The 15305-nt window shown below is 43.8% G+C and overlaps 2 protein-coding genes across 6 annotated transcripts in view; one reads left to right on the top strand and one right to left on the bottom strand.

Annotated features, from left to right (window-relative positions):
• FCGR1A (Fc gamma receptor Ia) overlaps nucleotides 1–7195 on the top strand; it is a 23898-nt gene extending 16703 nt beyond the window's left edge. The window contains exons 5-7 of one of the 2 annotated variants that reach the window (XR_009345310.1): nucleotides 4140–4391; nucleotides 5728–6082; nucleotides 6772–6906. Coding sequence is in view for 1 of the 2 variants with exons in the window: in XM_059137252.1 (XP_058993235.1) it covers nucleotides 4140–4391; nucleotides 5728–6012; nucleotides 6772–6980 (746 nt within the window). In the remaining variant the exon portion in view is untranslated. Of the gene's footprint in view, nucleotides 1–4139; nucleotides 4392–5727; nucleotides 6083–6771 lie in introns of both variants that reach the window. The other variant, XM_059137252.1, reaches the window with a different exon arrangement.
• LOC131809833 (histone H2B type 2-F-like) overlaps nucleotides 3301–15305 on the bottom strand; it is a 20970-nt gene continuing 8965 nt past the window's right edge. For 2 of the 4 annotated variants that reach the window (XR_009345311.1, XM_059137254.1), the window contains exon 2: nucleotides 13607–13764. Coding sequence is in view for 2 of the 4 variants with exons in the window: in XM_059137254.1 (XP_058993237.1) it covers nucleotides 13704–13764 (61 nt within the window). In the remaining 2 variants the exon portion in view is untranslated. Of the gene's footprint in view, nucleotides 3659–6654; nucleotides 13779–15305 lie in introns of those variants that run through there. The other 2 variants (XR_009345312.1, XM_059137253.1) reach the window with 2 other exon arrangements.

The raw sequence follows: 15305 nt of genomic DNA, 5'->3' as shown, positions 1-15305 counted from the left end.
TTTTTTTTTTTTTTTTTTTTAATTTATTTGAGAGAGGGAGAATATGCAGGCATGAACAGAGGGAGACCGAGAAGGAGCCTCCCCATTGAGCAGGGAACTGAGACCCCGGAGTAATATCAGGACCCCAGGATCTTGACTTGAGCTGAAGGCAGAGGCTTGACTGCCCCCCCAGACAGAACTGTTTTGAGAATTTTGTGTAGTTTGGGGCGCCTGGGTGGCTCAGTGGGTTAAAGCCTCTGCCTTTGGCTCAGGTCATAGTCCCAGGGTCCTGGGATCGAGCCCTGCATCGGGCTCTCTGCTTAGTGGGGAGCCTGCTTCCTCCTCTCTCTCTGCCGTCCTCTGCCTACTTGTGACCTCTGTCAAGTAAATAAAAAAAAATTTTTTTTTAAAGAATTTTGTGTAGTTCAAGCAGAAGCAAAGTGTTTCATGGTTCAAGTAACAGAAAATGAAGCAGGGGTGGGAAGAGGCCATTTTCTTTACTTTTGTACAGACTCCAGAAGCCCCAGCATGATGATGTATTGAAAATATATTTTATATTTTTACTTTTCAAAAAAAATATTTCATTTATTTATTTGTCAGAGAGAGGGAGAGAGAGAGCACACAAGCAGGCAGAGAGGCTGGCAGAGGCAGAGAGAGAAGCAGGCTCCCTGCCGAGCAAGGAGCCCATGTGGGACTCGATCCCAGGACTTTGGGATCATGACCAGAGCCGAAGGCAGTGGCTTAACCCACTGAGCCACCCAGGCGTCCCAATATTTTATATTTTTAAAATAGATTATTTGAGAGCAAGGGGAGAACATGAGGGACAGAGAATCTCAAGCAGACTCCACACTGTCCTGGGGTTCCATCTCAGGACAGTGAGATCACAACCTGAGCCAAAATCAAGAGTCAGATGCTTAACCAACTGAGCCACCCAGGGGCCCCTCTGTCTGGGGCCTCTTCTAAATAGTACCACTGTGAACTTTTTTTTTTTTTTTAAAGATTTTATTTTTTTAAGTAATCTCTATACCCAAGATGGGGCTCAAACTCACAACCCCAGGATCGAGTCACACACTCTACCAGCTGAGCCGGTCAGGTGCCCCCACTGTGGACATTTTTTTAAAAAAATATTTATTTGTCAGAGAGCGAGCACAGGCAGATAGAGTGGCAGGCAGAGGCAGAGGGAGAAGCAGGCTCCCTGCTGAGCAAGGAGCCTGATGTGGGACTCGATCCCAGGACGCTGGGATCATGACCTAAGCCAAAGGCAGCTGCTTAGCCAACTGAGCCACCCAGGCGTCCCTGTTGACATTTATTTTTTAAATTTTTTATAAACATATAATGTATTCACTGTGAACATTTTTATACATTTTTTTGCTGTACATATGTATAGATATGTGCTGGAATATGCCTAGGAGTGGAATTGCTGGGTCACAAAATGTGCTTATTTGTTCAGCTTTAGTTCTTAAAAGTGCAGTTATTCCATATTACACTCCCACCAGTGGAGTTTGAGAGTTCTGGTTCCTCTTCATCCTCATCAACACTCCATGGGTTTATTTATTTATTTATTTAACCAGTTATAGACTGTCATACAGTTTTTTTTAAACAGTTATAGACTGTCATACAAACCACTAGTTTCTGCATTTTTTAGTTTAGCCATTCTGGTGCATGTGCAATAGTTATCACATAGTTTTAATTTACATTTTCCTGAAGACTCCTTACATTAAGCATTTTACAGACTTCTTACCTATTTCGATATCCTCTTTTGTAAAGTACCTGTCTAGGTTTTTTGCCAGTTTTTCTTTATTGTCTTTACTTATGGACTTGTAGGGGCTCTATATTTCAGAAATTAGTCCTTTTTCAAGTGTTGCAAATATCTTCCACTCTGTGGCTTGTCTTTTTGCTATCTATGCTGTTTTCTTTTTTCAGTGAAAGAAGTGCTTACATTTACAGTAGTATAATACATCAGGTTTTGGGGTTGGTGCTCTCTATGCCCTTATTTAAAAATGTTTTGCCATAGGGGCGCCTGGGTGACTCAGTTATTTAAATGTCTGCCTTTAGCTCAGGTCATGCTCTCCAGGTCCTGGAATTGAGCCCCAAGTCAGGCTCTCTCTCCCTGGTGGAGCCTGTTTCTCCCTCTCCCTCTGCTTGCCACTCCCCCTGCTTGTGCTTGCACTGTCAAAGAAGTAAAATCCTAACAACAACAACAAAAAAAAACGTTTCACCATTGTTAACCAGTAGTGGAGGATTCAACTGCAGTTACAATAGCTCTGTTACTTCAATTAAGTGTGTGTGTGCTGAGACCACAAAAATACAGCTTGAGGACCTAAGTCTTAATCATATGGCTTAGTGAGCATTCCCCTCCTGCTCCAAGGTGATGAAGGTGGAGAATGGCTTTTGAGTAGGAAACCAGTAATGTCTGCTAAAAGCTGCATCCTATGAATTTTGATGTATAATACTCCTATTGCCACTTAAGGCTAAATATTTTTAATTTTCATTAGTATGTATGTATTTTTCTTTCCTCGTGAATTATTTAGAAGTGTTTTAGGAAGGTGGCCTTTTGTTACTGATTTCTAATTTTATGGCATTTTGGTAAGAATTTGTTAAATATGTTATCAGTTCTTTAGTATTTAGTATTTCCTTGTGGCCTAGTATGTACTATTTGTAACTGTTGCACGTATGTTGGGAAGGTATGAATCTTCTCTAAGCTAAGCATTCTATATAAATCCACAAAACCAACTCTATTAATTGTGTCATTCAAATATTTCATATATCATCACTAGTATTTTTGACCGTTTCGGATGGAGGGGTGTTAAAATCGACCACTGTGTTTGTAGATGTATAAAGCAAAGGTGTCTGTGTTTGGGTAGTATAGTCTATTGGTAGAGCACCTCTTGGTTGCAAATGGGAATAAGGGAGAGAAGAGTATTCATTATATTTAGAAACACTATGGCAGCATCCAAAACTATAAAAATCATGCTCCATCTAGTACTGGAATACCTGCCTTCCATTCTTAGGTAAGTTCTGGAGGGAGGAAAAAGCACTACTGTCCCTTCTCTTCTTTTGTCATTTAAGATACTGGTCCTCATTTAGCCAAACCCACTGCCCCAGGGAAAGAGAAAGGAAGCATTTTTGTTATGTGTAGAGGTGTACACCTAAAGGGAGGGCCCCTTGGACTTGGAGCTCGTTTTTACCAACTAGATCACTGATCTGCACATACGTGTATCCTGTCAGTTTAGAAGTATATTAGAAGTATGTATCATCTGGACATGTTTGCTATTCTCTGTGTTTGTTTTAGTATGTGGGATCCCATTAACAACTTAAGAGTTGGAGTGTATTCATTTCTTCTATTGCTGTGTAACAAATTATCACAAACACAACAGCTTAAAACAACATTTGTTGTCTTTCCATGAGTCAGGAGTCTCTGCACAGCTTCACCGGGTGCTCCGAAGGGGGCGCAATCAGGGTATGACAGCTTCCTTCCTATAGTTCTTCCAAGCGCACGTGGTCATTGGTAGACTTGAGAATTCACTTCCTTATGTAGTTGGCCTGAGGTCCTAGACTTTTTGCTGGCTGTGAGCTGGAGGCCAGTCTTGACTCCTGGAGGCAGGCCCCTGCCATTTGGCCCCTCCCAGCAGAGTAGCTCACTTCTTCAAGGCCAGTGGGAGGCTCTCAGGCCAGTCAGCTAAGACAGAGTCATATAATGCAACATCATCATGACAGAGACATCCCATACCCTTTGTCATATCCTGTTGATTAGAAGCAAGTCTCCGGTTCCACACACATGGGGATTATGCAAGGGTGTGATTCACGAGGTGGGGGGGGGGGGTGTCATCTTAGAGTACTGCCTACCACATACAGTAAATTATTCTTATCCCAACCAACTTCTGAAATAGAAACCGAAGATAAAAAGGGGCTGTGTGCAGTAAAGTAGTAAAAGTAAAAAAATTTAAAAATAAAATAAAAATATAAGTAGTAAAGACTACTTTTCTTCCCAGTAGAGCTAAAGATAATTGAGGGATGGGCAACAGACCTCAAACTCAGCAGAGCTCTGAGGTTCAAATGTTATAAAGAAAAAAAAAGATAAGAAACCCCCCCAGGGCCCAGTTCTAGCCTCCTTCTACCTCTGCTACTATATAGACGCATTTTGGGTCTACAATTTCCAGATTGGCTACTACTCCAGGTCTCTAGCAGAGTTGTCACGGAAGGGGAACCTCTGACCTTGAGGTGTCATGGATGGAAGAATAAGACGATATACAATGTGCTTTTCTACCAAAATGGCAAGGTCTTTAAATTTTCTACTGGGAATTCTGAATTCACCATTCTGAAAACCAACCTGAGTCACAATGGCATCTATCGCTGCTCAGCCATGGGAAAGCAACGCTTTGAATCAGCAGGAGTAAATATCACTGTAAAAGGTATGTATCTGAATAGTCACAAAGCTGTAGTTTTAAGGACCATCATAAATCATCACTTAAGTTTGCAAGTGAAGAAGAGACTTAAGTTCCCGGGGAAGTCACTGTTTCATGGAAGGCCATGCAATGACCAGTGGCTAGGCTGGGACTGGAACTGAGGTCATCTGGGCCTCAGTCTGTTCCTCTTTCCAATAAACCACAATACCTCCTCAGTAATCCCAGGAGCTAACATGAAGGCCAGGGCATAGTGAGGATCTATTTCATCAATTTTATTTTAGTTGCAAGGAATAGAGATTCACTCATGGGAGGTAGGAGAGCTATTAGAAAAGAACTCAATGGGGGGTGCCTGAATGGCTCAGTGGGTTAAGCCTCTGCCTTCAGCTCAGGTCATGAGCTCAGGGTCCTGGGATTGAGTCCCGCATTGGGCTCTTTGCTCAGCAGGGAGCCTGCTTCCTTCTCTCTCTCTCTCTCTGCCTGCCTCTCAGTGTACTTGTAATTTCTCTCTGTCAAATAAATAAATAAAATCTTTAAAAAAAAAAAAAAAGGCTCCATAGAAACAGAAGCCATGAAGACATTAGGACTTGGTTATACTTTCTGAGAGGCAATGTGGCTTCTCTAGTTCTACTTCTGAATGTCTGCTAACTAAAGCAGCTTCCTCTGTTCCAGCTTGCATGTGGACCAGACTGTGGTTCTTTCATCTAAGTACTCACTAACTACAGCAATTTTTTTCTGTCTGAAAAAGAATTCATCATTCCTAATGGGAAAGAGAGGATTGTCCCAGATTATCTTTTGAAGTAGTAACACAAATAATGAGTCAGTGACCTGGCTAGTGGGTAGATCAGTGTCCACTCCTGGTGGACCACTACCAAAAGGCATGGTCACATAATAATATGGCTATTCAGGGAAGCCTGGACAGTGTGGAGGGCCACAGCAGGAAATGAGGAAGCTGGCCATTATAAGGGTTTCTATGTGGAATGCCTCTCTGCTAGAAGTGGGAAAAGTTGTCTTACGGATGCATTTTCTAGGTGCAGGTTTCCCAAGGAGGAAGTGGGTATATCTCCTATTAAAAAACAACAACAGGGCGCCTGCGTGGCTCAGTGGGTTAAAGCCTCTGCCTTCAGCTCAGGTCATGATTTCAATGTCCTGGGATCAAGCCCCACATCGGGCTCTCTGCTCGGCGGGGAGCCTGCTTCCTCCTCTCTGCCTGTCTTTCTGCCTATCTGTGATCTCTGTCAAATAAATAAATAAAATCTTAAAAAATAAATAAATAAAAATTAAAACAACAACAACACCTTAACACTGAAGCAGGCAACCCTGTCCCCATCAACTTTTTCTTTAGAGCTATTTCCAGCCCCAGTGCTAAAAGCATCTTTGTCATCACCCATCCTGGAGGGGCATCTGGTCAACCTGAGCTGTGAAACAAAGTTGCTCCTACAGAGACCTGGTTTGCAGCTTTATTTCTCCTTCTACATGGGCAGCAAGACCCTGCTGAGCAGGAACACAGCCTCTGAATACCAGATACTAACTGCTACGAGAGAAGATTCGGGCTTATACTGGTGTGAGGCTACCACGGAAGATGGCAGCGTGGTCAAGCACAGCCCTGAGTTGGAGCTTCAGGTGCTTGGTGAGAATGAGGGGAACTGACAGGAGGAGGCACATGGAGAAGATGCTCCCTTTCTTCCTTCAGGGCTGAGGTCTGTTTAAGGGGATTTCATCGCCCAGCCAGGAAAAACCCATGAACAGGCCTTTCCACTTTTGATTTGTACCTTCGCTATTCTCATGAACTTCATTAAATTCCCTTTCCTTTCCCCCTTTATTTCCTTCCTTCTTCATTTTCTATTTTCTCTTCTCTTTCTTTCCCCCTCACTTTACCCCCCACTCCCCAAATCTAATCAATATATTGAATTCTTCTTGTGTATTGTCATTGGTGTGGGGATATGAAGACACTGGGGGTACAGTTCTTATTTCCAGGAGCTCACATGGTAGACTGGTGAGGTAGGAAGTTTGTGGATTGCACATAAATACTTGCCCAAGTATCTGTCTGGCTGAGGTAGGGAGACTGAGCTCTAAAACAAAGACTCTGGGAAAAATTGATCTTCAACCCAAATTCATTTCAAGTATTAAATGGCAGAGAAATAGATTTTATGTCCAAAACTAGGAAGTAAGTCCACTGAGGGCCCTGGCAGTTAGGCTCTTATGAGGAGCTTGCCCCTGGACTGTACACCACGTAGCCCAGGTGCAGCACCTTCCTGCCCCCTGAAATTACCTGTGTCTCTGCTGGGGACCGGCATACCAGGTGTCAGCCAGGCTTCCTTCCCAGACATAACTCAGCCAGATCACTTTGCATTCTAACTAGCATTTCTTCCCCTTGTCACTTTTTCAGGTCTCCAGACACAACCTCCTGTTTGGTTTCACGTTCTTTTCTATCTGGCAGTGGGAATACTGTTTTTGGTGGACACCATTTTCTGTGTGATTATATGTAAGGAACTGGAAAGAAAGAAAAAGTACAATTTAGAAGTCTCTTTGGACTCCGGTCAAAAGAAAAGAGTAAATTCCTGCCTTCAAGAAGAGAGGTATTTAGAAGAGCCATAATGTCATGAACAAGAGCACTGCAAGAAAGGACATACCAGAAGCCCCTGGAAGGAGGGCCGTAGCAGTGGCCCAGCCGGTGCCCACGGACCCAGACAGTCCCTCCCCTTCTTCTCTGTGCAAGCACTGGGGTGCAACCATTCCAAAGTTTAAAGACATCAAAACTGTGACTCTCATGACATCTGATTAACTCTGAAATAAAATAAACAATGAGCTGACTTAAGTGGAGATAAACTTGGAAAATGGGTCATCAGGGATGATTTGAAGTGGGACCTACTTTAAAGAAATCTTTAAAAACTTGGAAGTCCAGTCTAACCTGATTATCCTACTAGGTAGCTTGAACAATATTATTATTTTTAGGGACAGGGTGAAAAGGTAAGTGTGTGCCTATGTACAAGAGATTAAGACAGAGAAAGAGACAGACTGAGAGTTACAAGGAGGCAGATAAAGAGAGAATGGATCAGGGAGACGAGAAAAGCACGCAGACCCAAAAGAAGGAAAGGAAACTTGCTCCTTTCCTTCGGCTCCTCAGAGACTATGGGTGGAGCACTCACCCATTCCTGGAGTCCACGTGGTTATCTGGTGTCTTCTCTCTCCAGCACACAAGCCGGGGAAGATCCACACAGCTTGCAGAGAACACAGCAGATGCTGACTAGGGCAGATGGGGGTATGACTTCTGCCCTTTCCTATGAGACTTTCTCATAACATCTCTGTGTCCAGAGATACCAGGAGTCCTGCTTGCCTGTCCCACTCCCCCACCCCACAGGAAGACCATGTAACCGAGGCTTTCTTAATAAATTATACCCAGACCTCCTAGCAGGGAGAGGGGCAAGGGGCTTCAGCTGGAGAGGGGTAGTGATGTCATGAAGCACCAGCTCTTACCTCCAGAGATTTACTCTGCCCTTCTGATTTTCTGGATGATTACTAACTAACTTCAAGATAATACTGGTCTCAGGGCTCAGATGGTTAATTTCAGCTCAGGTCGTGATCTCAGGGTCCTCAAATCGAGCCCCTCATCGGGCTCTGTGGGGACAGGCCTCTGACATTCACAATCCTAGCCATGACTTCCTCTTTGCTGGCCTCCAGGTATCCTGTTAGAACCTAACTGCCTACTCTAACATTTGAACAATTTGCACTTCAGTCTACCGTTACTTCTGGCATGTAGCTGTGACAGGAATAGGTTGTTGGGAGTCCCGCAAATTGATGCCTACCTGCTGGTTCTCCCAGCCTTGGTGCTCGGTCTGGTCAAGGCCTGGTACACCACCTCATATTTTGTCCAGGTGGGTGCCCAGCCCTCCAGTTTCCCTACAGTGGTTGGGTTCCCTGTCCCTGACACTTGTCCCTACCTAGGTAAGAGCTCACTGTTTTCATTCCATCCAGTACTGGAAACACACAGAGAAATGACTGGATCCAAGTGGGGAGCAAGTGGCCCAAAGGGAGAGAAGGGAAAGAATTGCAAAACCCAGCAGAAGGCAAACTGTTATCTGCTGAGACCCCCCACAGCTCTTCCAAAGTCATATCCTTCCCAGAGTACCCAGCATGTCTTGCCTGAACGGAACAGGACATTTCAGCCCAAAGCAGGCCATGCTTGTGAGCAGTATTTGCTCCAGAGCTCCTCAGCGGGATGGTCAAGGCTCTAGCAGGCTTTCGTTGCACTCTGATTTTTCCACTGCCCACTCTTACCTCTTCACTCTTCCTTTTATAGGGGTTCATCCTTAAAAAACATCTTGCGCCTCAAACTCTATCCAACATCTGCTCCCAGGATTCAGTCTGAGTGCTTTGTACGCCACTGCAAAATTTATAAAGTCTTTGGAGTCTTATAAAACCCATTTGTCCCAATAACACTTCTAAAGACGTCCATATTTTTAAAAGAGAACACTATACTATGTGCCTAAGAACACAGTCACTGTAAATGTTTTTTAAGCCAGTTTTGCTTTTCTTTCTTTTTTTTTTTTAAATTTTATTTATTTATTTAACAGAGAGAGATCACAAGTAGGCCGAGAGGCAGGCAGAGGGAGGAAGGGAAGCAGGCTCCCTGCCAAACAGAGAGCCTGATGGCGGGGCTCGATCCCAGGACCCCAGGATCACGACCTGAGCCGAAGGCAGAGGCTTAACCCACTGAACCACCCAGGCACCCCCAGTTTTGCTTTTCTACCTACTCACCCTTCACCCAGGCTGCAAAAGAAAGGCATACCTCTTACTCATACTAATCATGATTTATTGCCCTGAGGATAAAAAAATTTCTGTGTACCAGAGACAAAACAGGTAGTAGTTTTTGTGTCTCATATTTATGGGCATTAAGGGCAACGCTAGGAATTAGAAATAAATATTCTGGCCCATGCTGAGATGTTCTGAATCCTGGTATATTGTAAAGACAGGTAAAGCAGAATTTATGACAACTTTCGTTTAAAGACCTTGCGTCTTATTATTATTTAAAACAAAAAAACACAACCACCACCACAACAAAAACAGCCTGGCTCTTGAGGGAGAGTCCTGAGAACAAGGTAAAGAGTGTTAAGAAATATTAATAACCGCATCTTATCTAGGCAACAAACATGCTCTACACCTGACCCATTCATCTATGAATTAGGCTGTGTAAGAGGAGGCCAGGGTTTGTTAAGGTAACAAGCAACTCCTTAATCTCAGCACCTTAAACCAACAGAGGTTTATCATTCATTCATGTTACACCAGAGGCAAATGAGAAGGCTGTTAAGGTGGCACTTTGGGGAACACTGCCAGCAGTTGTGTCAGAGCTGAGAGAGCATGGAGCATCCCAAACCAGGAATTAAATTCTCCAGCCCAGAAGTGACACACACCACTTCCACCTTACTGGTCAGACCTAGTTAATCTAACTCCATTCAACCACAAAGAGGATGTAAAATCCTAAAGAAAGCATAAGGCAAGAAGCTGGAAATACTGTAAAAAAGCATAAATGCTAACATGGAGTATTTAAGATCTATGAAAAGCATGCTAGGAATTATCACCTGGTTTCCAAGAGCAGTCTCCCTGCATTTTTAGTATTCCAAGTAAAGGAAAGGAAGGAATTGACAACTCATTCACCCATGATTCAGTGTTTCTCACTTGCGTATTCTGCCTGATTTCAAAAAGAGAGATGAAACTTCTTTTACCTCTAACAGATCAACATTACACCTCCAAGTAAAAGGAATGTACAGGAAGTAAATTGGTGTTCTTAACTTTCTTGAGCAATTTAGAAGAATTTTTCGTTAATTTTTCAAAAAAAAAAAAAAAAAAGTACTGGTACTGTAAATCCGTGGTCACATTTTTACTTGGCTGCAAATATGCTCATCAACCATTTCTCTGTTCCTAACTGGCACGGTTAGTAGATTCTACTGCATTCAGCTTTTCGCGGTCACGAATACACTCTTTTAAGCTCTATGTTTAATTAATGGCTACAACCAGTTCCTGGATCAAAAGACCTAGGCGGTTTGTGGCACTGCCCGGAGAACTTGTGCGCCGAAAAAGTCTCGCAGCGGGCCGCTGGCTCCACCCTGTGGCCACCCGTGCACACTGCCACCTTAGCTCGCCTCCCGCTCTTCGCAATCTTCCCCCAAACCCGGTGAGACATCTTCCCCAGAGCCTGCAGCTGCGAGAAACGGCCTTTGGGATGTGTCGGCGGCCGCGGCGGCCGATGGGGAGAGGAGAGTAAGCAGTCGTGCGTGTCCCATTCGTCCCAGTACCCAGAAAAGCACCCAATTCGTGGGCGGCCTCCCAAACTCCGAAGTAGTTACCAGTTCGGGGGTGGCAAATGTGACAGCCCGATTCCCCACTGCGCCCGGTCTCCAGCCGCAGGAAGTACGGCGGGAAACCAAAAAGTGCGGGTTCGCGGGCAGCCTCCCGGAAGTACGGAGCTGAAAAATCCGTCTCTAGGCCGGCCCGGGGCCGACCCTCCTGCTCGCAGACCCGGCGGTGGCGCCACCCCACGGAGAGGAGGACTATGACTGGGAGACCACGGAAGGGGACGGGCGCTGACCTGCCGGGAGACCCAGTGGAAAGGTGGCTGGAGGAGACGGCCGCGGGGAAGGAGCAGGTTAGGAGTGAATGACGGCAGTTCATTCAAACACAGATGACTTCCCTACCGGTTCCACCACCATCAGAGCCAGGAAGGGGCCCCGGGCCTGCAGAACCAGCTGGGCAGTGGGCAGGGAGCCCGTAGGCTCTTCAGGGGCCGCTCTGAAATGCCTTCGGATATCACGTGGCTTCTCCCAAAGCCGGTCCTATCCCGGGTGATCAGAGCTTCCAGGACTGAGTACAAGGCCCCGGAGGGATTAGTGCAGGTGGCAGGGAGGAGGGTGGTAGATGCTGAGGGAGGGAGGGAGGGAGGATGTTCTTTCATAGCTTTGAGACTCCTCAGGGACAATACCCAAAAACCTGCTGGACCTATCACGGCGCTCGGGCACATTCTGTAATCTCTAGGGCTTGCAGAACTAAGCACAACATCCCAGAGGAGACAATCACAGCAGAACAGGCAATTGGCTATGAGAAGGGTGGTTCAGTTTTTCATCTTCCAGGCTCCAAAGGGAAAGCCCTAAACTCATTCCAGGTTCTAAAGGAGTTCAGGCCCATTTGTGTTACTAGCCTGAGAAGGAAACCTCAGGGCATATGGACTGGTTTGGGGTAAAGTGGGAAGAGTTGGGTCTATTCTAGGTCTTTCCTGGCTACCGCACAGTTGGGAGAAACCCTAGAGCCTCTGGATTTAGGAATCACCCCACCTCCACCCCAGAAGCCAAAGATAGCCAGACCTGAAAACCAGATGGAATGGAGGCATAGCTGGCAGTTGGCTGGAAGGGGACCAGCAGTCCTCACTGCCACCAGGCCAGTTGGAGACAGAGCCCATGGGCAGCAAGGGTTGGACAACAATGGAAGCATGGAAACCAATTAGGAATCCAGGTGACAGACAATGGTAGTTTGGACTTAGAGGGAGCAGCGGAGGTGTTTAGAAGTGCCCAGAACACGTGCTGATTTGATTAGATGTAGTGAATGTGGGGAAAAAGGGAACCAGAAACAACTTCTAGATTTGGGCCTGAGCAATAAACTCATTCCACTGACTGGGACCAGGAACTACGAAAGAGCAAGTTGGTGTAACAGGAGAGAGGAGTAGCAAGAAGCAAAAGTTTTGTATTGGACATATCAAGATTCCTGTTTAACTGTTGAAAAAGCAGTGGAGTTCAGAGAACAACTTTGAAGTAGAGATAAAATTTGAGAATCAGGGGCGCCTGGGTGGCTCAGTGGGTTGGGCTGCTGCCTTCGGCTCGGGTCATGATCTCAGAGTCCTGGGATAGAGTCCCGCATTGGGCTCTCTGCTCAGCGGGGAGCCTGCTTCCTCCTCTCCCTCTGCCTGCCTCTCTGCCTGCTTGTGATCTCTCTCTGTCAAATAAATAAATAAAATATTAAAAAAAATTTGAGAATCATCATATATATATATATATATATATATATATGGCATTTAGAGCCATGGGATTAGAAGAGACAATGTAAGCGGAAAGCACAGATAGAGAACAGAAAAGGATCTAAGGCTGAACCCTGGGATGCACCAAATTTTAAAGGTTGTATAAAAGCATTGGCAACAGAGGATGTTGACAAGGAATAGCTAGTGAAATAGAAAAACAGAAAAGAAGAAAGGCCTCAAACAAACCCAGTAATAAACTATGTCAAATTCTCCTGAGAAGACTACTGGATTTGGAGTGGGATTGCATTAACTATGTAGATTTGGGGAGTGAGAGTGAAGGAGGGATACGGACATCATTGTATACATACATATACATACATATGTATACATACCTGACTTTCCAATTCATGAACATGGTATAACTCTCCATTTATTTATATCCTTGCTAATCTCTCTCAAAAATGTTATGATTTTCTCCCTAGAAGTTTTGTTCATCTTTCCATTAGATTTGTTCCAAGGTGGTTTTTTTGTAAGTTATTATAAACAGTATTGTTAAAATCTTAAGAAATGATTATTACCAATCTCATTGTTAGGATAATTTAAAAACTGAAAGACCCTAAGAGAACTGTCTATTAAGCTTGGCAATGGGAAACAGGATGTTAAAAAAAAAAATTCTAGTCAGTTGAAAATCTGGACCTCCAAAGGTCTTTTAGGTATAGACTTCCTTTGAACGCACACTGGCAGTCAAATAGGAGCCAATAAAATTGTTTGCTGTCCTTACTTTATTCCTTATTTCTAGGTTTGTTTCTAATTGTAGGGTCCAAATCCCTAGAGGGTGAGAAGCTCATCTTTCTGCCTTCCCCATTTCATCTCCATACCACATAAAGTACATGTTACTCCTTACCTCCTCCACTTAAGAATAAGTTGTGAAGGGATGCCTGAGTGGCTCAGTCAGTTAAGCACCTGACTTCGGCTTAGGTTATGATCCCAGAGTCCTGGGATAGAGTCCCACATTGGGCTCCTTGCTCAGCTGGAAGCCTGTTTCTTCCTCCACCTCTGCCTGCCTGGGCTTGTGTGCACGTGTGTTCTCTCTCTCTCTCTCTCTCTCTCTCACAAATAAATAATTAAAATCTTTAAAAAGAAAATAAATTGTGAAGAGGGACCATGTGTTAAAGGAGAAGTTTCCCAAACACGATGAGCGAGTTAATGGAGACAGAATATGTCTAAGAAAGACTCAAAATAATTGGTTTACACATTTTGAAAAAATAAATTCTCCAAATGTGGTTCTTGGTCAGGAGATAATTTTGATCTCTGGGGAATCAGCTCTGGAGTCTGGCTGTGACTTTGAAGACCATTTCTTCCGAAAGGGCAGGAAAATGCCTGAAAGAGAAGAACTAGACATTTGCAACAGGTTTGTAAGTACCATATGTATTTTAGAAAATAGTAATTTCCTAACTTGAATTCAGTCGCATCTTGACATTTCACAGGCTTTGGGTCCAACACACTAGAATTCAAATTCTAACCGTGTACCTAACAGCTCCCGGCTTTTTATTCCAATTACTCTTTTTTTTTTTTTTTAAAGATTTTATTTATTTATCAGAGAGAGAGAAGGGGAGAGAGCGAGCACAGGCAGACAGAATGGCAGGCAGAGGCAGAGGGAGAAGCAGGCTCCCCACTGAGCAAGGAGCCCGATGTGGGACTCCATCCCAGGACGCTGGGATCATGATCTGAGCCGAAGGCAGCTGCTTAACCAACTGAGCCACCCAGGCGTCCCCCAATTACTCTTCATTCCACTTTGAAATCTATATTGTGGCCCATAATATCTAACTTCTATGGATTCGTTTTCCTTACCAAACACTCTTTTATTGCTCTGCAAGGCTTATTTCACTTAATCTTTTCTTTCTTTCTTTTTTTAAAGACTTATTTATTTTAGAGACAGAGAGTGGGAGGCAGGAGCAGAGGGAGAGAGAGTCTTAAGCAGACTCCGTGTGGAGCATAGAGCCTGATGCTGGGCTGGATCTCACAACCCTGAGATAATGACTTGAACCAAAACCAAGAGTTAGAATGCTTAACCAACCACACCACCCAGGCACACTTAGTTTACTTAAACTTAATAGGATCTGTTGCTTTCTTTGCCTCATAATAATTGCATGTGGATTTTAATCTTTTTTCCATTATCTTGATCTGTTTATATAAATATTGTCTCTTCCCTCAATGTCTGGTGAAACTCTCTGGACCTGGTGGACCTAAGGATAGGTCTTCGCCTATTTTTTCATTTTCTCCTTCAGCTATTTTTATTCAGTCATTCTACCTTTCTTAAGGCAGCTTGGATCACTTATATTAAAAACTAAATGTTTTGTCTGCATTTGCAAATCCATGTACTAAAATACACATATCATTTAAAATATCTTCTGTATTTGATGTTGCTGGTATAGTAGTGTACTTTTTCCCTTTCAATATTAAATTACCAAAGGATTAACCCTTTAACTTTCTCTCAATGAACCAGATTTTGGCTTAATTGATTCTCTTTTGGGGGAGTGAGGAAGTAAGATCTATTCATTTCTGCTTCAGCCCTAATTTATACTCTACTTCCCTCCTGTTTTGGTGTTCCTTTATTTGGTGTTATGTTAAAAGTTTACTTCATTATTTTTAATAGTTCTCATTATCTCATAAATGCATTTTAAAGCTATGAATTTTCCTCTGATCTCTACATATAAGTGCTATCTGTTATTATTATTGTATACCAAAAAGTATATAATTTTTATTTTTACGTCCTCTTTAGTCCTTGTGCTTTTTCCTAACAGTATAGATCAAGAAGAATTTTTTTTAAAAGATTTTGTTTATTTATTTTGATGGACAGAAATCACAAGTAGGCAGAGAGGCAGGCAGAGAGAGAGGAGGAAGCAGTCTCCCAGCTGAGC

This window comes from Mustela lutreola, chromosome 10 (assembly GCF_030435805.1).
Source record: "Mustela lutreola isolate mMusLut2 chromosome 10, mMusLut2.pri, whole genome shotgun sequence".
Taxonomy (NCBI): Eukaryota; Metazoa; Chordata; class Mammalia; order Carnivora; family Mustelidae; genus Mustela; species Mustela lutreola.
Note: the sequence above shows the minus strand (reverse complement) of the source record. Positions and strands in the feature narration are given on the sequence as shown.